This window comes from Barbus barbus (assembly GCF_936440315.1).
Source record: "Barbus barbus genome assembly, chromosome: 39".
Lineage (NCBI taxonomy): Eukaryota > Metazoa > Chordata > Actinopteri > Cypriniformes > Cyprinidae > Barbus > Barbus barbus.
The window spans coordinates 12,665,212-12,689,226 of NC_136717.1; the positions used below are offsets into that span (position 1 = coordinate 12,665,212).

The following is a 24,015-nucleotide window of genomic DNA, read 5'->3' on the forward strand; positions in this document are numbered from 1 at the left end:
GTTTGAATCATTTTCAGTTTAGAATAATAATTCATCCTGTCAGACTTGTGTATAAAAACACAGAATCAGTCACAAAACCACATTTGTCTAATACGAATCTTTGTCAATGACTGGAAAATCACATCACTACAAAATCCTCCTGCTGTTTACCACAGAATAACAAAAGCACAGATCATTTTAACATCAGTCCTTCAAACTCACGCACAAACCCTCATATCTTCGCTCGCTCTCACTCCCTGCTCACGAATAAACACAAACCAATCCCCAAAGCTTTCCTTTCAAGTACAAAAATGCCGAGCAAGCTGTCATATGCAGCAAGCCTCTTTCTCTGAGTCTGAAAGTGAAGGGTTTTACTTATTCATGTCCGAGCGCTGTCGTACAGGTCCTGCTTTCTCAACCTCAGAGCTGCCGCTAGCCATGCCTCATCTATGTTGCATGATGAGAGTATTTATAGCTAAAGTCTTTTAGCCACCATTGGATTAATCTCATGGTAACTGATTTCCAGACATCATCACAATGATGCATATAAAACTTTTTGTCAGACAGACACTCTATTCCCATTCCATTCAGCCTGCAAAGGCTTCAAATGACCTGTTTCATGCAAGTCAACGCTGTCTTTTGTCTTTTTAATGAATATATTACAGGATTACTAAAAGCAACACTGTGAGATTATGGTGAGATTTACTAGCAGTAGCCCACTTTTGCACGTTAGGCCGGATTTCTACGAGGCAAAATGATTGCCATTATATGGGAGACGTGTTGCTGTTGGCCTGGGCTGCATCGCTGCTTATTCAGCAGTCAGAGTTTTAAAAGGGCAACAGCAGATTGAAATAATCTAATTTTCCCCAGCCCGAGGGTTTCAAACTGAGCTACACGCCACAGCAGTAGAGAGAGGGAGTAAGCTTTGTTTAAATGCCCAAATCTCAGCAGTCACACTCTTTGAGGTACTACACACAGATGGCTGCTCAAAGCATATGACAGCCACAATTACACTACTACGCACTGCCAATATGCAAACACACTACTGACTGGCTCTGTTATAGGTCAACACTTCAGCCTTTGCCTGGATGCTCATGTAGGTAATGCTACTTCGAGTCTGGCTTGCAACCTTTCTTGTTTCTTTTGCACTGTTGCCTATCCTCTCTTTAGGGTCTAGTTGGGCTAAAATATTTTTCTTTAAAGTTGCCAATATTGCAAAATAAGAACAAAAGTTCACGTTTGGTGAAAACTCTTCTTTTGATATCATAAACTTTAAAACGGTCTAATATCAATGAGATTTATATATAATAAATTAAAATATAAAATATCATGCAATATAACAATATTCTATATAATAAAACAATATTCTATTCTATGATATAATAGAAATATAACACAACTTATATGTCTATTTAAATTCCTAACCCTTAAACTTTCGAAGAAAACACTGTACAATATCAAGTATATTCAACATTTTTGGAAGCAAATGCAAGTTATCCCCATTCAAAATTTTATAATATATAATATAATATAATATAATATATCAGTAGGAGTCTGCTCAAATCCCTAACGCATAATCCTTAGCAACACCACCATATTATCACATAGCTTAGTCTTGTTTTTATTAATTTGCAGTATTATTCAGATTTCTGCAGCAGGAACAGATTATCAGTGCTTTGCAGAGAAGAGTCAGATACGGACTTGGAACGACAGAGACTGTAATGAGTCCCTCTGGTGTAACGTATCTGTTTCTGTTTAGTTTCCTTTCTGCCCATATTTGGTTCTTCCTGTTTTTGTTCGTGTCCTAGTTCTGTTAATTAATTATCGTCATCACCTGTGTTCTATTAATTACCTTGTTTCCTCGTTTGTTCCTCCCCTTTATAAGTCCTCAGTTTTGCCATTATGTTTGTCCGATCTTAAGTTAACATATTGTCATAAGTGAGTTGATGCGGTTTATTAAAGACTCCTCTTTTGTTTATTCTGTCGTTGTGTGCCTTGTTACTACAACCACTGAACCGTTACAGAAGATCGGACCACACAGAAGATTACAGCATGCAGAGGAGGCGGTTGGTTTTGGTTCCCCGGAAGGGAGCTCCGGAGATCCACAGCTCGCTTCCCCTGTCCGCCAAGAGTTGGTGGATTCCGCCCGCGGCAAATTGGTTTCCGCCCGCGGCGAAGAGGAAACCGCCGTACACGGCGAGGAATGTTCCGCCCGCGGCGAAAAGGATAACGCCGCAGGAGGCGATGAACGTTACGCCGTCCACGGCGAAGAAGTTTCCGCCGCCCGCAAAAATAAGGATCCCGCCGTACCCGGCGATGTATGTTCCGCCCGCGGCGAGGAGGATTCCGCCGCAAAGGGCGATGAACGTTGCGCCGGCCACGACTAAAGGGGTTCCGCCGGTGGCGAAATGGATGCCGCCGTCCGCGGCGAAGAATGTTCCGCCCGCGGCGAGGAGGAAACCGCCGCAACCGGCGATGAACGTTGCGCCGAACGCGACGGTGATTCCGCCACCCACGCATAGGAGGATTCCACTGACACAGAACAGGGGGCTACTGGATGAGGCTCTTCCTCCGGAGTTCTCGGCTCCTGTGCTTTCTCCAGTGTCTGCTTCTAGCCAGTGCCTTCCTGTACCTGCTCCTCGTAAGCGCCCTCCAGTGCCAGCTCCTCGTCAGTGCCCTCCAATTCCTGCACCTCGCAAGTGCCATCCAGTGCCTGCTCCTCGTCAGTGCCATCCAGTGCCTGCTCCTCGTCTGTGCCCTCCTATCCCTGCACCTCGCAAGAGGATCCCGTCCAGCCCGCCTGAGTTCCCGCTGGTCCCGTCCAGCCCGCCTGAGTTCCCGCTGGTCCCGTCCAGCCCGCCTGAGTTCCCGCTGGTCCCGTCCAGCCCGCCTGAGTTCCCGCTGGTCCCGTCCAGCCGTCCTGAGTTCCCGCTGGTCCCGTCCAGCCCACCTGAGTTCCCGCTGGTCCCGTCCAGCCCCGCGCCTCCCGTGCGCCCTCTAATGTCCGCGCTACAAGAGCGCCCTCTAATGTCCGCGCTACCAGAGCGCCCCTTTGAATCCACGCTGCAAGAGCGCCCTCAAGTGTCCGCGCTACAAGAGCGCCCTCAAGAGTCCGCGCTACAAGAGCGCCCTCCTGCGTCTCCGCTGGTCCCGTCCAGCTCTCCTTCGTCTCCGCTGGTTCTATCCAGCTTCGCGCCTCCCGTGCGCCCTCAAGTGTCTGCGCTGCAAGAGCGCCCTCAAGTGTCGGCGCTGCAAGAGCGCCCTCCTGCATCTACGCTGGTCCCGTCCAGCTCTCCTTCGTCTCCGCTGGTTCCGTCCAGCTCCGCGCCTCCCGTGCGCCCCCTAGTGCCCGCGCCTCCCGTGCGCCCCCTAGTGCCCGCTCCTCCAGAGCGCCCCCTAGTGCCCGCTCCTCCAGAGCGCCCTCTAGTGCCCGCTCCTCCAGAGCGCTCTCTAGAGCCCTCTCCTCCAATGTGGCCCCCAGAGGGGAACTTTCCCAAAGAAATTTTGGGGGGGGGCCATATAGTCCCAGTCTGTGTGGCCAGGCCAAACGCCAAGGCCACAAATGACCCAGATCCGCCAAGGCCGCCTGAGGACCCCGATCCTCCATGGCCGCCCAAGGACCCAGATCCGCCATGGTCGTCCAAGGACCCAGATCCATCAGGGCCTCCCGAGGACCCCGATCCGCCATGGTCGTCCAAGGACCCAGATCCATCAGGGCCTCCCGAGGACCCCGATCCGCCATGGCCGCCCGAGGACCCCGATCCACCATGGCCGCCCGAGGACCCAGATCCGCCATGGCCGTCCAAGGACCCAGATCCATCAGGGCCTCCCGAGGACCCCGATCCGCCATGGCCGCCCGAGGACCCCGATCCGCCATGGCCGCCCGAGGACCCCGATCCACCATGGCCGCCCGAGGACCCAGATCCGCCATGGCCGTCCGAGGACCCAGATCCGCCATGGCCTCCCGAATCTCCTGATCCGCCATGGCTCCCCGAACCTCCTGATCCGCCATGGCCTCCCGTGTCTCCTGATCCGCCATGGCCTCCCGTGTCTCCTGATCCGCCATGGCCTCCCAAGGCTCCAGATCCACCATGGCCTCCCGAGTCTCCAGATCCGCCATGGTCTCCCGAGTCTTCAGATCCGCCCTGGAGGCTTCCCTGTCCTATCCTGGCCCTACTCCAGCCTCCAGGACGCCCGCCCCCCCTCCCCGATGTTACTGTTACGGTGCGGGACGCACCTTCCGGGAGGGGGAGATACTGTAACGTATCTGTTTCTGTTTAGTTTCCTTTCTGCCCATATTTGGTTCTTCCTGTTTTTGTTCGTGTCCTAGTTCTGTTAATTAATTATCGTCATCACCTGTGTTCTATTAATTACCTTGTTTCCTCGTTTGTTCCTCCCCTTTATAAGTCCTCAGTTTTGCCATTATGTTTGTCCGATCTTAAGTTAACATATTGTCATAAGTGAGTTGATGCGGTTTATTAAAGACTCCTCTTTTGTTTATTCTGTCGTTGTGTGCCTTGTTACTACAACCACTGAACCGTTACATCTGGAACCTTCTGCTCTCTCCACCCTATAACATCACGTCGCACAGAGAACAAGTGCACAGGGATCATGTTTATCTTGCCAGTTAGAGCCAGTAATTGGTCAGGGGTCGGTGAAATACTAACCATAAAACACACAGGTACTGACTACTAAACATTCAGTAATCATTCACAGCAGTAAAATAAATGAGCTGCTACTCAAATAAAATGCTAATAAAGTGAAAGCTATCAGGATTGGAGAGAAAGTGAGAGAGAAATTTCCCAGTGCCAATCTAAAGTCGCAGGGGCTGTGAGCTGACAGTTTTCCTCAGTCACATCCCCTCTGGACAGGTAGGGTTCATTAGTCTGGGGAGCGAGGTTCAGTCTGGGGACCTTCAGCACAGCTGATCCTCATCCACAGAATGACTGACTGTTACTGGAGGCAAGACCAAAATACGATGCCTCCCTGAGGCTCGAGACTCTGCCAGTTTACTGGATTTTAGGTTGTGAAAAACATTTGACACCGGTGGGGAATGGAAACAGCTTGAATACCAAGAATTTCAAGCGAAGCAGCAGGTAGTCCATGAACGGAACGGTCTACTGCAGACTGTACACAGAAATGGCTACTGTTGTCCAAATCATAAGCTCCAAACTTGATCACTGCATCATGCAATTTTGATGAAATGTACATGGATCATGTCGTATTAACATTTTAATAATACTAATAGTAATACTAGTGCTACTACCTACTACTAGTTGTTGTGGTTATGATCAGGGTTATGAGCTAACTAAAACTAAAAATGCAACTAAAATAAAAAGTTACATGAATAAATAAATAAAAATAACAGTAATAATAAACAAAAAACAGCTAGTTCCAAAGGTAATATTTCTCAATTTAATTTAGTTTAACTCAACGTACTAGCATAAATAAAACTAAAACTGAAATAAAATTAATAAAAATTAAATTTTTACAGACATCAATTATTTTACAATTAGCAAACATACTAGTTATAGCTAGAATGAATGAATGAACAAATAAATAAAATATCCTTTGCTTGACTACTAGGAAAATGTTAACAACATATTGTTTAACACACATTTAATTTGGTTCTCAGAATTCCACCTGATTTTATATGCACGACCCTAAATGTCTTGTAAACACTGTTGTTTGGTCACTAATGGATGCTGGCCAAAAAGCTGCTTGATATATAATCAAGCAATTCTCGGTCCAAATAAGCTCTTAAGTGGACCAGCCATTATGCTGACTGCACCAGCTATGTGAAACTAACCAATAGGTGAATCCTGTCAAAATATGCTTTGCATTTTAGTCTCATAAAACAAAGACACTAAAAGATGTTCTCATCTCCTAGTTTGAAAGCAGACAAGATGCAGGTTAGGATGTGACTGACAGGACCCATCAGCACTTGGCTGTTTCATAGCCTGTCAGAGACCTAAAATGTGTGGAAATCCACTAACTCTAAAGACACAGAACTGCTAGTATTGTGAAAGTACTCGTTTAAAATATTGCAGGAATTGGGCACAAACACTTGCTGTAATCAATAATGAAGTAAATGTACTGGTGAACTCTATTCTTGACAGGAAGTCTTACCTGTCTTCCCCTTGCATCTCTTTGACCCCTTTCTGAACGACCTCACGAGCAGGTGGCATCTCAGGTGGGCGTCCAACATTTCGAGAGTAGAGGTCGACATTCCGAGAGTAAAGACCTCCGTCTGTGTGGTACCTTATGATTAAACATCAAAATAAAAGTGAACTATTATCTGAGAGCATTTGTCGTGGGTTATATAAGTGGGTTTAAATAAAGTGAGGTTATATATAGGTTATATATTTTTGGGAAAACAAAGAGTTAACCCAGAAATTAAATAATTGTTCATCATTTACTCAAATTTTGTTTCCAGATTTGACGATATTTGGGCAAATGCTACTGGTTCTTGCATGTTTATGCAGAAGCACAAATTATATTTGAGAGCTATGACAGAGATATTCAGTGAATGATGACTTCAATTCAGTTTCTCACACAAAGTTGTTTGATTTAAAAAAGAAAAAAAAAACTGCAGTGCATGAGCTTTATGAACTATGTATGTACTGTATGTATTCATTCATTCATTGAATATAAATGTAATTCCAGAATTATAAATGTACTGTAATTCCAGTTTGGAATGGCAAGACGGTGACATTTAAGTTTTGGGTAAATTCCTTTCTTAATGGGGTAATTTTTAAAATATATATTTAAAAGCACAACAAAAATACTTTCCTTTGTGTCCATGTTGTTATTGTACTAAAACTAAAATTATATATTATATTATATAATATAGTTTATAGTATATTATTTATATATTATATATATATTTTTTTTTGGTTGATTGGAATAAAGCTGAAATATAAATAAAAACTAAAAAAATTTACCTGATTAATTTCAAAAACCTGAAATTATAAAAATAAAAGCTAACTCAAAATATAAAAATGATACTAAAACAACACTGCTTTGTGCGTATGAGGATAATTTTTAACTGCTCTTAGGTGTGAGTCAGTGAGTTATAAACACGTCACACATGGGAGAGCACCGAAAACATTAATGTTCTGATAATTAGCATCATGCTTCAGCTAATTGCTGTTTTAGGCTGATGTACTGCCTGCAGCTTTGAGTGCAGGAGCTTTATTGTGTTTAGTATTCCCAAATCCATCACTTTCATGCAAGTTTCTTCAGGGGTATCAATACCCGTTCCCGTGTAAGTCAGTCTTATACAGACTTCATTTGTAATATTATTTTTCTTTCTCCGTCTATTCATCAGCATAGAGACAGCAAGGGCAGAAGCAATAGTGCATCACACAGTGATGTATACGTGACCCTGAGCTATTCCTCCCAACAGAGACATATGACGGTGTTTCTCACCCACATAAGGATATTGGGAGTATCTGCTTCTCTGCTCTGATGGAATGTGTGTAAATGTTATAAATCGATCATAATTTTTTCAAACAGCCTTCCCTTTGTGAACACTGCATACACCAACAGAAAAAGTGATTGATAGTTCAACTGACCTCATTAAACTATCTTCACTCATTAAAAAGAATCTCAGGTTACACTTAACTTGAAGGAGTGTGCATAAGACTGACATGACACCTTCATAATCATGACATGACACATTTTTTATGCATGTTTGTGACAACTATCATTAAGTGTCATTCACTCAGTTATGTAATTTTTAATGCAAAGATGACATTGTTTGAGATGTCTTTGCTATGGGCTAGGGTTAGGGTAAGGGTAGGGTTAGGTCAAATAATGTCATCTTTGCATTAAAAATGACATAACTGAGCGAATGACACTTAATGACAGTTGTAATAAACATGCATAAAACCTCCTTCATATTCATGACATGCGTCATGTCAAGATTATGAAGGTGTCATGTCAGTCCTATGCACACCCCTTCAAGTAAAGTGTTACCGAATCTCATATGTAAAAAGGCCATTTTTTTCTCAACATGGTTTCTTATTTCATAGTTTCTTACCCACTGATATCATCTGCGTGTACATTCTTGGCGAGTATATCACCATCGCTCCCGTATCCGGTCACATCCACCTCTGGCCCCGCTTCTGAAACCCCACCCTTCTCTCCCGGCTCTGACCCTCGAACTCCTGAGGCAGCCGCTCTCCTCAGGGGGGCAGTGTATAACAACCTCGAGGGGTCACCATAGCGAGCAGTGGTGCTGGCACTGGATCTGGGCGGAGTGTAGCTAGGAGCATCGCCGGCCTGAAGACGGGGACTCGACGCTTGGCCGAGACGCCAAGACATTGGGGAGGAGCGGGTAGATAGGGCGGGGAGGCCACGACCGTTCACTTCTGTAGTTACAGTGGTGTCGAATGTTGTCTCAAGGGTACTACAAAGAAAAAAAAATAGAGGAAGAGAAGGAGATTAGAGGAGAGAATTTTGGGATTGCAGGCGGATTTGGGTAATTAGATCAATATCCTGCTTCCGAAAGAAGCTGACTTGCCATTTAAAGACATAAATATCCAGCACCTGTGCCAAGGTGAGGAGTTTGCTTGACAGTTTGAGGACCAATCTGTACCCTGCAATGCAGCACTGTTCCTAAAGTAAAGTTTAGAGTTTAAAATATCCACCAAGTTACTTGAATATTTGCACTGACTCAGACTTATATGTTGAATACACAAATATGATTGGCATTTGAGCTGATTTGCTACAAAACAACTGTGCCACCACTGTTCAAAAGTTTGGGGGAGCGGTAAGATTTTGTAAATGTTTTTGAAAGACGTCTATTATGTTCTCCCAAGTTGCATTTATTTGAGCAAAAATACAGTAAAAACACTAATATTGTGAAATATTATTAAGATTTAAAATAACTGTTTTCTATTTTAATATATTTTAAAATATATTGTGATTATTATATTGTAATTTTCAGCATCATTACTCTAGTCTTCAGTGTAACATGATCCTTCAGAAATCATTCTAATATGCTGATTTAGTGCTCAAGTAACAATATTTTTGTAGAAACTGTTACCATTTTTTCAGGATTCTTTGACAAATAGAAAGTTCCAAAGAAACATATTATTTGAAATAAAATCATTTGCAACATTATAAATATATTTTGTCAATTTTGATCAATTAATGCATCCTTGCTAAGTAAAATAAATGATTTTTCAGTTTTAAATGGTAGTACATACCTCTAGGAGAGTGAGTGCCATTGACATGTATAGGAATGCTAATCGATACACAATGGGCCAGATTTAATAAACAGGGCAAATTAGCGTTAGAGCACAATTCCATAAAAGCGCCAACGGGAGGGGAAAATGCTGCGGGTGATTTACTAACAATGTGCACATTAAAGAATCATTATATTTCTACAATGACCAGTGCAATCTACCAAGTGCAGCGCAAATTACCACCTGCTTTAAGACATGCTTTTTTTTGGGTGTTAAATAATGGCGAAAATACCAGTAATTTGACGAGCGCAAACATTAGTAAATCACGTTGTGTGATTAATTTTAATATTCTCCTCCCATAAATTTTGCATCTGATAGGGAAACTCCTACAAATGCATATTCAATAAGTTCAGGTGCAAAAAGTAACTGTGTCCACACCTTTTCAGCGCTAATTCTTCACTCATTCTTCGTCTCTTTAGTAAAACCTGACAGTACTGTTTTAACGCCAAAAGACGGTTTGCACTGGCGCAAGCTGTTACCAAATAGGGCCCCATACATGCTATGTTTTCAAACATGAATATATCACTAGATAATGCTACACAGATAACATCAAGACAAGATGTCCCTGAGAAATGTAATGCAGCTATTTAAAGTTATTTTATATTAGTTAACATGAAATTTGGCAGCCCAAAAATAAAATAAAATAAAAATACAAACAAATACAAAAATCATCAGCGTGCCGACATATAGCGCTGTTGCACGATGGGCGTCCCGAGTTCGAGTTCCTTTCCCGATCCCAACCCCCCCTCTTTCTCTATCACTTCGCTTCCCGTCTAAATACTGTCCTATCACAATAAAAAAGACAAAAACGACACCGAAAATAAATAAATAAAATAAAATAAAATAAAACTATTACAAAATTATAGTGCTGGGCAACGATTAATCGTAACGATTTATCCAAAATAAAAAATTTTGTGTACATAATATATGTGTGTGTACTGTGTTTATTTATTATGTATATATAAATACATACACGTGCATGTATACATGTAAGAAATATTGCTTACATATTAAATATATTTATATATAATATAAATTATATGAATATAAATATATACATGCGAATATTTTCTGAATATATACTGTATGTGTGTGTCTTTGAATATTCACCGTACACAAACATATATTATGTACACAAAAACATTTATTTTGGATGCGATTAATCGTGATTAATCGTTGCCCAGCACTACAAAATTATATTAAAAACTATAATAACTATAAGCTTTTTAACTGATACATACAGTAGTGTCTTTATAAGATCCTGCCCACATCAGATCCTTGATATGTCTATATTAGACCAAGTCTCTTTCCACAGCAGGTCTTCTATCTGTAGGTTGTGAGTGTTCAGCATGGTGTGAAGGACCCAGCTGAAGCAGAAAGATTGCCAATGTGGCTGTGTTTGATTGCTGCTCTCCATAAAATGGAAGCTATTCTCATCGTGTCATGTCTAATCCACTTCAACTAGCAGCAGCCCATCAACAAGCATGTTAGCACGGGCACAACTTCAGTTTGACCTCCTGACCTTTGTTAAGTGCTCCGTCCATGTCTCTGATTGCGTGACTATCAATGTGTGAACTGATGTGTGCATAGGCATCTCCACACATAATAAGCTTGTTGATGCGGGAACGTGTGAGAAAACAGCATATGGACAGATGCTCAAATGCAGATGCCCATCTTGACACACCCATCCTGCAAGAAGACTGTCCTGCAACAGCTCTCTCTAGTGGTGAGGCAATCACATTACAGGGATATTTTCCATTTCTAGGGTAAATTTTGAGGTGTGGATTAATCTTAGAATGAACATAAATATTCAGCATTATTCACGAATATAAAATAGTCTGTTTAAACAATATCTACAAGTAACAAATCCACAATAATATGACAGTCAGTTACTTGCATAAGGGGACAACAGCAGGGGGTCAAAAATGAGTGTCACTTAACAAATAAGTCAACAGCACAAGGCAATGTTGTCATGACTACAACGCTGGTATATTAATATCCTCACCATCAAAGTCCATTCAGAATGAATCTCATTAGTGGTTAGATAGCATGTAAGCTGGTTAACAAGGTCCTATGAAAGAGATACACTTTCAAATACTGTGAAAAAGTGAACTACAGTAGTTGAATTTTATTGAGCAATCCAAAGCTCTCATTTACAGAAACAGCTTTCATGCTTATTGTTATTCTGCTGTGCTTGGTATATTTGAAAGGGTGGCCGCCAGCGCTAACTGTGGCTATCAAAGCATGTTCTGTTTGTGTGTGGATGCTCTTGTTATGAAATACACCAGAGACTTGTGACTCAGCAGCAATGGAGGATGGATAACAAGCCAGTGATCGTCACAAACATGGCTGACCAGTGTTTTTGTATAGATTGGACATTTGAGCAGTAATATTGAATTTTGCAATCTGAACACAACACAGTTGGTTCATGCAGTTGAAGTTGTTTTTTAAAATAGTGCCAGTATGTGGACAAGATGAATAAAAATGAGAAGCATGCATATACAAATATACAAGCAAAAAACAGAAGGGGGCTTTGACTGGGTACACTGTAATACTGATTTTTCAAAGTTGTGAATAAAAGATTACGGAAGTATGTTTTAAGAAAATACCATACCATTAAAGTATAAAAAAAAATACTTACTGTTTATTTGTAGCTATTTGTGAAATCTTACTATCAATTTCTTTAAAGTAAGAAGTGACAATTGTTTCAAAGTAAATCCTTTTTTTTCAGTACAGGCAGAAATGGATTAAATGGATTCATGCAGGAAAGCAAGGATAACTAATGTTTTGCAATTTATAATTCTTAATTATTGAATTTTTTAATGATTGTGATACAGAAACATTTTACAATAAGGTTCAGTTTATCAACATTATGCATTAAAAATCAAAAACTATTTTTTTTTTTACAAAATGTATTAATCTAGGCCAAAATTGTATTAAAAAATATATAATTGTTCTTTCAATACATGAAAGATTTATAAAAGTGTTGTTATTGTTAGCCAATATTAAAAAATCTATATTAAAACTATTTATTATTGAAGTTATTAAAAATGATTACTGAAATAATTTCAGTAATTAAAATAATATGGAGCAGAAAAATATAAATATTAGATGAAATTCAAAAATGAGAAATGTTGCTTTGGAAATCAACTGAAAAAAAAATAAAAATAAAAATAAAGCTGACAGAAATATTAAAAATGATAAAACAAACTATAAATGCACAAAGCACATTAAATCACTAAAATTAAATGAAAATCAATTCTAATTAAAAATATTAATAAAAACTATAAATCAACAAATTTGATTAATACAAAATAACATATTTTAAAATAAATGCTGTGAAAACACTGTTCATTGTTAGTGCATCACACCTAACATCATAACCAATGTTAATACATTTGAATGCCTTTTGCAGCATTTTTAAACTTCAATCTGTGGGAATTTTATTTAGATGCAAAAATTTGGTCAGGTTTAAAGCCATCTGGTCACCCAGCATTTTCTAAAAGTGGCTCCGGAACTGCGAAATGCGAGCCTCCCTGCAGTATGGTATTATGTACTACTCCCAATAGTGTTGAACAAAGAACCCAGACCAACTAAGAAACAATGACTTTCCTTTTCGTCTACAAATCAAAGTCAACAAGAAGTGTATGAACTGGGGTTTATGGCTTGCTAAGAACATAAATCATGTATCTGGAGTTAGTTAACGTCACTGGATGCAACAGATTTGGGCAGGATGCTTTGTCTAATCTATTGATTTGCCAAATCCCCCTCTGGCCCAGTCACCAGCATTTATCTCCCTCTCTGATGTCCCTCCTCATGACAGCTGACAGTTCCACTATATATATTCCTGATGTCTCGTCTTCTCGACAACCCCTGTCTCTTAGCAACATGCTAGTGCTATTGGGAAAGGGTAAGACTGCAGGATTTTTCTGAATCTGCTATCCCTTGAACGGATGGCCAGAAATCAAATGGCTTGATGAAACAGGAACACAATTACAGAAATCACCAGTGGGAAAAGAGCTAGAGCTTATTTCAATTTCCTATTAAATGAATGGGATTCTATGGGATCCTATTAGATAGGGAGGTGCTGATCAGGTAAATATTAATCAATCATGGCTTATGATGGTTTGGAATCTTGATTCACATGCACAGTACATACAATGAGACAAGCTCTAGATTTATAAATCTGACAACATTTTGCAACATTTGTCATGCATGCTTGCCAATTGACACAAGCAGTTTTTTTTTGGTCAAATCATAATGCTTAAATATTTTAGTGAAATTTGAGTAAACGGTGTAAAATAAGTGTTTAGTTAATTTTATAAATTTCATACACATCTTTTTTGTCATTGAACTGCATTATGTATACAGTTCATATTTTTCTTTTAAATCTGAAAAATAAAATTATATATATAATAATAATAATAATAATAACTAAATTAAAAACAATTAGTAATTACAAATAAATCAGTTATAAAAATAATTATTTTTCAACTTAAGCTATTGTTAATTTTTCGTTCAATATTTCATTTACATTTCGTTTTCATCATATGAAAAATATGATGAAACATGTTCATTCACAAGCTTTTTTCCCATGACTAAAATGAGACAATGACGAGATGACAAGGTCATCAGATGATAACTGTGACTGTATCAACATGCAATATCATTGACACTAAAAAAAAAAAAACTTTACCAAAATCCCTTTTTATTATCTCCAAAAAAAAGGAGACAAAATTATTGCGAACGCCTCTACTACACAATCTTTCATATGTGCGGTTGCCAGATATGAGGAGTTAAAATCTCCAAATCAGAGCTTCTCTGTTAAAAAGATACATTTTCTGCCCGGTGTTTTGCTTAATTTTTTACAATATGCCAACCATGCACACATGCTCAGTCTTCATTGGAGTAGTGCCCATGATGATCTGAAAATCATCATTTTTAATCATTATACAGCATGATGAAAATGTGACTAAGTTTTCATTGACTAAAACTAGACGAAAATTCTCAGACATTTAGTCGACTAAACATGACTAAACAAAAACGGGACAAGGTTGACTAAATATAATAATAACTAAAACGTACATCTGACAGGAATAAGACTAAGTCTAATTTAAAAGACTAAGTGTCAGATTTACTATCAGCTTGCGCAAACGCAAACCCTCATTCGGCGTTAAAAACTACTGTCAGGATTTACTAAAGACACGCAGTGGGAAATTAGCACTGAAAAGGCATGGACGTTTATGTTTGTGACTCACCTTATTGAATATGCATTTGTAGGAGTTTCCCTTTCGATCACTAAATTTATGGGAGGAGAGTATTTAAATGAATCATGCGACGCGATTTACTAAGAATTGCGCTCGCCAATTCACTGGTATTTGCAGCGTTATTTAATGCGCCAAAAAAGCATGTCTTAAAGCAGGCGGTAATTTGCACTGCTCTTGGTAGATTGTGCTGTTCATTATGGAAATGAGATGTTGTGTCTGTGTTCTTTAATGTACACCTTGTCAGTAAATCACCCATAGAATTTTCCCCTCCCATCGGCACTTTTATGGAACTGCGCTCTAACGCTAATTTGTCCTGTTTAGTAAATCTGGCCCTAAAACTAAGACAAAATTAAAAAAGGCTGACAAAATTAACACTAACGTAAGCTGCCTATATAGTAACTACATAGATTTTAGGAGTCAACATTTGATAAATCCTCTTGAGATTCTTGATTTGAAGTCTAGAGGGATTTTTATTTTCTTCGAGATGCTGTCTTGACCTTGAAGAAGGTTTTTTTTCTATAACATCAATCAATACAATATTTAAGCTCAGAGAATCTTCAAAACATGAACACAGGCTCAGATCAATAGAGCTTTGTGGCGTTCCCAACACAGCAGTGAATAGGTGTGAGCAGAAGCTTCTGAAAGAACACTTACATTCTATAATCTTTTAGAATATATACCATATGGTATGTTTGGAGATGAATGGAAGTCAATTTGAAAAGCTCCTGCGAGATTCGACTGTATGTACGATGAAATCCACATAGTGGACCAATGTCTCAGGAAACCACACTTCAACTTCCTGACAACCAAACAGTGTCACAAAGGTGAAAAATAGAGCTATTCCGTAAAATTAAAAGAGTCCTGGCTGGATCACCATCATCTTTTCATCTGTTGTATGTTATAAAACATATTGTAGTGAATTGCTCGGTTTAGTTTGTCATAGTGAAGAATAGCTTTTCCTTATCTTCATTCATTTCAAGCACAGCCTGACAGCTGTGTGTCAACAATATATATCTGACCATTATGAACTCCAAGGGTTGGAGTTTTTTGATTCATGGGCTCTTTACTGATTAGCTTTACGGCGAGGGAGGGTGAGGAAGTGTCTAACACCTCTTTGGCTCCTTTGAGAAGCAATGTGCTATGAAAAAAACAAAAAGACCAAGCATTGATTTCCAAAGAAGATGCTCCCTGTGAGGGAAAGAGAGAGAGAGAGGGCCAACACCATCTGTCATGTCAGAGCGCTGCCTCTGAACCACTTTCCTGTGAAATTACGTACACATTGTGAGTGAGATAAAGAGAGAGGTGCTGAAATAGGCTGGAAAAATGTGGTTACGCTTATGTATTTTCTGCAGTAATTGGGTGTTTGGGAATTTGGGTTTTAATGATTAACTCGACAAAAATGAGAGCATTTTTCATTTCACAATGAGATTGGTGAGCGTCTTTGTTAGAAAAGATGTTGGCACAGCGAGGGTTTGCATTGTTTATGAGTGCCAAACTGAGCTCTGTCTTTAAAGAAATGAAATTGGCAAAAGAGACCCAATATTTGGAAAGTGCAGCTGTCACTGTGTGGAGCTAATGAACTTTCTTTTCATGATGTCTTACTCAACTGCTATATATATCTTTGTGGATCAGGCAATCCCAAAACGCACTGCGACAACTTTTTGCAAAAAGCTTTACAAGTAAGATCATGCTCGTTCATTAGCTTCACCATCTACATTTTGCTGTCCATCAGCTAAATTAGAGCTAAACCAGCATTAACTAGCCTGGAAATCTGCCTTTGCACTATTTTTCCTCAACGATCAAACACTCACCTGTGGCTAATCTGCGTCCCGCGTAAACTAGACATGGTTTCTTCAAGATTCTGTCTCAGGTCAGCAATGTTCTTCACCGTACGCATCCGTCTAGCTTCTGGATCCTCCCCTGGTGGATAGAAAGAAGAAAACATTGGTTACTGACCCTGTTACAGGCGCCAAGTCGCATGCTAGTAAATAGTCTGGAAGGCAGAATGGACTCGGCATATGAACCAGTCAAACATGCTGCGGCCAGCGGTTAGTGAGTGGAGGCTGTCTGCTCTTGCATGTCAACTCAGATGCTGAAGTTACAGCTTGCTGTGCAGCTGATGGGATAAAGGGACAGATTTCACGGTCATCACTTTTCCACGAAGCATGGAGTAATCCGTGCGCTATGACACCACTTCTTAACCCCTAAGCCTCGCTCAAAGTTTGGCTGGAGCACGATTTGCTTATAAAACAGTCATTTTACTGCACAGATTGTAATACTCATTTTCTGAACAAAAGTGGATTCATCTCAATGATATACATTATTTGGATCTGTTCCCCCATTAAAGATTAATTTAGTGAATCCTTTCTGCAGGTTACAGCATTATTGTTAGTGACTAATGAGTCATTGAGTCGTTCACTCAACTGATTCATTTAAAAATCTACTTTGCGATACAAAGTAGACTCCAGAAATGCTGCTTAAATGTTGTTTCCCCACAAATGACAACTAAGTATATCTATTTTCTATATTCTCTATTATTTAATACAATAAATAAATATAACAAGCAAATGAATTACAACCAGAATTCTGGAAATGTTGGGACGTTATTTTAAATTTGAATGAATTGAAAACTAAAAGAATTTCAAATCACAGGAGCCAATATTTTATTTACAATAGAACATAGATAACATAACAAATGTTTAAACAGAAATTTTACACTTTTATTTTACATTTTTAAAAGAACTAAGTTCAAATGTGATGCCTGCTACAGGTCTCAAAAATTTGGCACGGGGGCAACAAAGGGCTGAAAAAGCAAGACATTTTGAAAAGATTCAGCTGGGAGAACATCTAGCAACTAATTAAGTTAATTGACATCAGGTCTTTAACATGATTAGCTATAAAAGGGATGTCTTAGAGAGGCAGAGTCTCTCAGAAGTAAAGATGGGCAGAGGCTCTCCAATCTGTGAAAGAGTGTGAAAGATTGTGGAATACTTTAAAAACAACGTTCCTCAATGTCAAATTGCAAAGGCTTTGCAAATCTCATCATCTACAGTGCATAACATTATCAAAAGATTCAGAGAAACTGGAGAAATCTCTGTGCGTAAGGAACAAGGCCTAAGACCTTCGTTGGATGCCCGTGGTCTTTGGGCCCTCAGACGACACTGCATCACTCATGATTCTGTCATTGACATTACTAAATGGGCCCAGGAATACTTCCAGAAACCACTGTCGGTAAACACAATCCACGTGCCATCTGCAGATGCCAACTAAAACTCTATCATGCAAAAAGGAAGCCATATGTGAACATGGTCCAGAAGTGCCGTCATGTCCTATGGGCCAAGGCTCATTTAAAATGGACAAGTGTTTCAAAGTGGAAAAGTGTTCTATGGTCAGACAAGTCCAAAATTGACATTCTTGTTGGAAATCATGGATGCCGTGTCCTCCAGGCTAAAGAGGAGGAAGTTCAAAAGGCAATTCAAAAGCCAGCATCTCTGATGGTATGGGGGTGCATAAGTGCATACGGTATGGGTAGCTTGCATGTTTTGGAAAGCACTATGAATGCTGAAAGGTATATAAAGGTCTTATAGCAACATATGCTCCCCTCCAGACGATGTCTATTTCAGGGAAGGTCCTGTGTATTTCAGCAGGACAATGCAGAACCACATACTGCAGCTATTACAAAAGCATGGCTTCGTAGTAGAAGAGTTCGGGTGCTGAATTGGCCTGCCTGCAGTCCAGTTCTTTCACTTATAGAGAACATTTGGTGCATCATTAAATGAAAAATACGTCAAAGACGACCATGAACTCTTCAGCAGCTGGAAACCTATATCAGGCAAGAATGGGACCAAATTCCAACACCAAAACTCCAGAAACTCATAACCTCGATGCCCAGACGTCTTCAAACTGTTTTGAAAAGAAGAGGAGATGCTACACCATGGTAAACATGCCCCGTCCCAACTATTTTGAGACCTGTAGCAGGCATTACATTTGAAATGAGCTCATTTTGTGCATAAAATTGTAAAATTTCTCAGTTTAAACATTTGTTATGTTATCTATGTTCTATTGTAAATAAAATATTGGCTCATGTGATTTGAAATTCTTTTAGTTTTCATTTTATTCAAATTTAAAAAATGTCCCAACATTTCCGGAATTCGGGTTGTAATAATAAACTGCAAAAACACCCTTACAAAGACAGAAAAAGACATCAAAGGCAAGAATCTTGATTTGAATATGATTTGTTCACTTGAAAGAGTTCTTCATGAACACAACGCCACTAGAACACAGGCTCTGGATCTGCAGAGGTTAAGTTAAGTGCTTCTTTTCCACTGCATTAAACCCATTGAACAAAGATACTCATAGAGACACTCATACAGGCTGATGATGGCAGCAGGAGGTCTATCAGCAGGTCTGCAGGGCTCTCGCATCCCATCAGAGACCTGCTTATTTGATCCAATCACGTCTGGCCCTAATGCACACATACTGACTGTAAAATACAATTCCAATTGCATATGATGTAAAACACTAATTAAATAACAGAAAAGAATATATGTGCACTGATCTTAAGTGTGTTGCTTGTATGATTATGTTGCAGTGAAACTGACATACAGTATGTGGGCATTTAAAATTAGTGTTACAGTACATAAAAACTGATCATAATTACTTTCGCAACACACGCTAATTTTACAATTCATTTTAAATGTGACATTCAATTTTTTTAGAAGTCTTTAGCAAAAGTGAAAATAAATATATAAATACGAAATATAAAAGGTGATTCCCATGTGAACCATGATGAATCGCATCAAGATTTACACCCACAACTATTTCCAACAGCACTTCTCACTTGTCAAACGCCTCAAGGTCAAAGCTTATTTTTCTCTTGTGTAAGTAAACGCCACCCCGTATTGTGTGTTAGCACATCTGTGCTGCTGCTGAAAGAACTAGACACTCTCCTATACACATATAAACAATCAAATCAGTCAATCAGACAAACTAACAAACAGAAGCAAAGTGAGCCTGACAAAGTGAGCCTGACTCAAGCCCTCTGAGTGGAAGATCCATCTGAGAAGGTAGAAGATTGATGAAGAGTACAACCAAGTGCAAGAGTGTCATGACTAACCACCAATCCTAGGCCAGAATGAAAGCAAAAAAGTTGGTCTTGAAGCTATTTTATATTCCTTTCAGTAACATTTGCATTGGGTGCATTATTATAATCAAAACAGTTTTAAATCGCTAAACTTCAATCTAAGAAAGCAAAGTTCATGATCTAAAGCAGTGTAAGATGTCTGTTTTTATAGGCACTATACATACAACACTTTGTGCAAAATTATATTGCTCAAAGCAGATGATTTGATTTATTACAAAATATGAATGTAGTGGTGATGAAATAAAGAGAATGGCTTTAACCACGTACGATCAGTCTCTAAAATGACACTTTCAGCTACCATGCTGAAATTGTCGTTCTCAAAATCCATCCCTTTTAAAGCACACTGCATCAAATATTAAAGCTAAAACGACAACCTAATGAAAAAAAACTCAACCTAACTAATTTAACTAGTTGACCATCCTGATCCCCACAGCACAGAAAGGCATGACCCTGGAGCACAAACAAACACATACTGAGTCACTGTGAATGCATCAGGCTCTCTTTTACCCATAAGGCTTTGTTTTATGGGATTGTAATGGACCATTCAGCCAAACTGTTTAAGGCAAATAAAGTAATTTCTCTCCCCTGCATCTCACATATAGAGCTACAGGGCCATTTCAAACCCACACACACATAGCAGGTGCAAGGCTATTCTCACTGCATGTGAATGCTGGATATAAGCAAGCCATACAAGAGCTTCTGACTCAGATATTTGATGATCAAGAGGGCTCTGGGTGGCATAATGTGCACTTGTTGCCCTCTGGGTGAGCAGACACATTTCTGCAAGCACCACTTGAGCCTTCAGCAGCAAAGGAGGGCGTGAGGACACACCGCTGGCTCTGTCTGATCAGATGGTAGCTGAGAGTTTGCACTGATTTAACCACATTGTGGCAGTGTGAAAGCTAACCTCAGAGTCTACAGCTTCAAACCGGAATTGAATGCATTGTGAAGTTTGTGTTTTGCATAATTCAGATCTGCGTTGTACTGTATCACTCATTTCAAATCGAGATGCAAATGTGGGACACAGCATATTTGTGCACACTCATAGCAAAGAGCTTAGACATTTATATATATCGTTAAAGGTACAGTAGCAAAAACCTGCTTAATTCTCAGTGTCAGAGAGAGGTTGAAAAATGGTTGTGTAAAACAAAACAATGACTAATTTTGGTCCAAGAAACGTTGACTAATATTAAAAGTTGACTTTAGATAAAAAAAAAATGTTGTACAAATTTGACTGCCATGATGCTAGGATGTACTGGTTGGTTGATATGGTGTTGCTATACAGTTGCTAATGCATTATGAGTGGGTGCTAAGGTGTTCCGAGTGGTTTCTTTTTGTTATTCGCTAGTGATATTGGTCACTATTACTTTTTTTTTTTTGGTCTTTTTGTCATCTGTAACGCTAAAATCATTAGTCAGGTTGCGTAATAGCATATTTTCCCTCAAAAAGCTGCATGATTCATCTCCATAGCAAATACTGTGCATAATGAGTTACATTCCAGAGTTTCTTAAGCATAGAGATTTGAACAAACCTATAACTTTATAGAGATTACCCGAAATTGAGGGTTTAGCCAAAACTGAATGTTCAATTATTCACCCTCATGTCTTTCAAAACTTGTATGTATTTCTCTTTTCTGAGATTATTTTGAAGAATGCTAGAGTCCAAACAACATCAGACCCTACTGACTTTCACTGTTTTGCCTGAATTTGTTTCAAAACATCTTTATTTATGTTTCACAGAAAAAGAAATGCACAAAGGTTTGGAACGACGTGATTTTTAGACAATGTTATTTTTTTGTTGAACTATTCATTTAAACATCAGCAAAAGTTAAATTGACTAATAAAAAGAATATGAAATAGCCTTTAAAGCATTGCCTTAGTCAGCTCAAAAGCTGTAACAAAGAATGCTGCTATAAGACTGAACTACAGGAAACTGAATTACTTCAATAAGATGAGGTGTTGGGCTTGTGAACAAACAGCCCCGTGGTTGACAGTTAACACTAGATGGACTAGGAATAAAAGCATGGATCACACCGACAGGAGGGTAAATAGAGCTATTGATCAGAGCAGCAGACAGCAAGGCAGCACTTCAATAGCCAGCAGGTGAATCTGGCTTCTAAATGTTCTCCTATAGCACAATCAGAGAACCATAATTCAACCAGACATCTCCCAGAACCGTTTCTAATGCAGTTACACACACACTCGACCCAGAGTTCAAGGATAAAACCGACAATTACAACAGCAACAGCTTACAGTATGTTACTGATTAGTTTGAGTGACTCTCTATGCAGCATTGCACTTACGGCGTGTCTGTGGGTTCAAAACCTGTTCCAGGTCTCCCAACATAGTGAGTATAACCTCTTTATCCAGCTGTGCCTTCTCCTCCCTGGCACTCTCAAGCTCCCAGTCTCCTCCGGTGCCCGCCGGACCTGCCAGGGGTTCCTCATCCGATTTATGACAGCTGCCCGCTTTCTCCATCATCTCGGGCCGCTGGTGTTGATGCGCAGGAGCCATCCGACTGGACTTACGACCCCAGGGCACAGGAATAAGGGAGTGTTCAGATTGGGAAAGCACCTTGGTGAGTGACAGCGAGAGTGAGCGAGCTCGGGTGCTGCTGTCCGGATGTCTACGGGCGCTACCTCGGCCATGTTGGGGCGAGGGCGACGAAGATGAAGGTAGGCAAGGTGGTTCGTCCAGCTCAAAGGCATAAACCCTCTGCTCCCCATCGCTAAGCAGCACGAGATTGCCGAGAGAACGTTGCTTGCGGAGGTTTAAATTGTCCGGGAGAGGCTGCGGTGACTTGCGAGGCGGGCTGCCGCCCTGGAACACGGAAAACTCGGCTCCTCGCTTCATATTTTCAAACAATCTTTACACTTTTTCTTCTTTATGTTGAAGTTAGTTCCTCCTCACATGATCTGCGAGCCTCAGGTGGCTGCTAGCACACACGCTCAGTCGCAAAGCTGCCCCTTGCACCAGGGAGCTTCAAATATCATCCTGCCCACACGCACGCTCACTCGCCGCAGCCAATAACCAGCATCCAGGTGAATGCACTCAGAGCATACTCCTCTTGTCTTCCTCTTCTCTTTCTATTCTCTCACTTCTTTCCTTCAATGCAGCACGGAGGCTCGTGGGAAGCAGATCTGCACCAGATTACGGTGAAATTGTGATACACGTCCTTCACGGCATCTCCCCCTCTTCCTGTGTCTCTTTCAGCAAGCGAAGACTCTTCTCACACTCTGTCTATTAATTATCGGCTGGAGCGAGCGCATGTGGTTCGCTCCAAGGGACAGCAGGAGAGACTGAGTGTGTGTGTGCATGCAAGCTCAGGGTCCGCCTGCTCCTTTTAACATGCTGTGAGCTGCTTCATTCTCTTTATCCATCTCCCTCTTCTTCTCTCGGTTTCTCTTTGCAGCAATGATGGCTGGTTTCCTGTTGCTGTTAGCTACCAATTTAGCACACACCTTTGCAGCAAAAAATGTGAGTGTGTGTGTGTGTGTTGTGGGAATAACATAAAAGAAAACTGGCTTGTAACACTGTGATCTCTCCTTAGATTTTCTTTATACTGAAGAAGGTTGTTTAGATGATACATTTGTAAATGCTGCAGCACACAGTTTAACTATCAGGGAAATTAAAAAAAATATATAATATAATATAAAATTATTATATTGCACTAAAAACAGGCACAAATATCTATATTATATTATACTATAGTTAATAATTAATTCATTTTTAAATGTTTTTTTTTAATTCACTGTCCCAACAAGCTATTAACAAATTGCTTGCCTAATATTTCAGAATTAACCAGTTGTTGTTTTTTTCTTTTTCTCAGCACTGAACTAATGTTACAACACAGGAGATTACTCAAACCAGACTCCAGAGAATTCAGCAAATACATGTCATAATAATCTTTATTTATATATTTTTTTTGCCATAAACTTCAGCAACACCACCAACCAATCAGCCATCTAAAAACAGAACAGGTGCATGCAGAGATTTTGCTTTTGTACTTGCATCGAGTGTAGCATATTTTACAACCGGGCGGAACCCACAGTGCACTTCAACAGGAAGTGAGTTCTGAGGTTAACATCTATAAGTAGTAGATACAAGGGTTTCCCTGACCGCATTACTGGCCAAACCACGGCATTTCAAACATGAACTGATGTAGAGAAAAGCCTGCAGACATGCTTCCTAAGATGAATTTCTTTTTTCTCTGATGTTCCAATTTCACAGAAAAGAAAGATTTCTTGTTTAAAATAAGGATCATCTCAGATGTTTCTTATAAAATTAAAACACCAATTAATGCAGTTGTTGGATTTGAAAAATCTGAGATCTTGTAAGACTCCATTTGATTTCTACTTAATCCCACCCCTGTC

The 24,015-nt window shown here is 39.9% G+C and overlaps 1 protein-coding gene across 1 annotated transcript in view; it reads right to left on the bottom strand.

The window, feature by feature from the left end:
* The window catches only part of LOC306858825 (neuron navigator 3-like), a 147,701-nt gene that overhangs the window by 39,282 nt on the left and 84,404 nt on the right, over positions 1–24,015 (bottom strand). The window contains exons 10-12 of the mRNA XM_079399580.1: positions 16,312–16,420; positions 8,024–8,392; positions 6,109–6,240 (exon numbers count right to left, since the gene is read on the bottom strand). Coding sequence (XP_079255706.1) covers positions 6,109–6,240; positions 8,024–8,392; positions 16,312–16,420 — 610 coding nt within the window. The remainder of the gene's footprint in view (positions 1–6,108; positions 6,241–8,023; positions 8,393–16,311; positions 16,421–24,015) is intronic.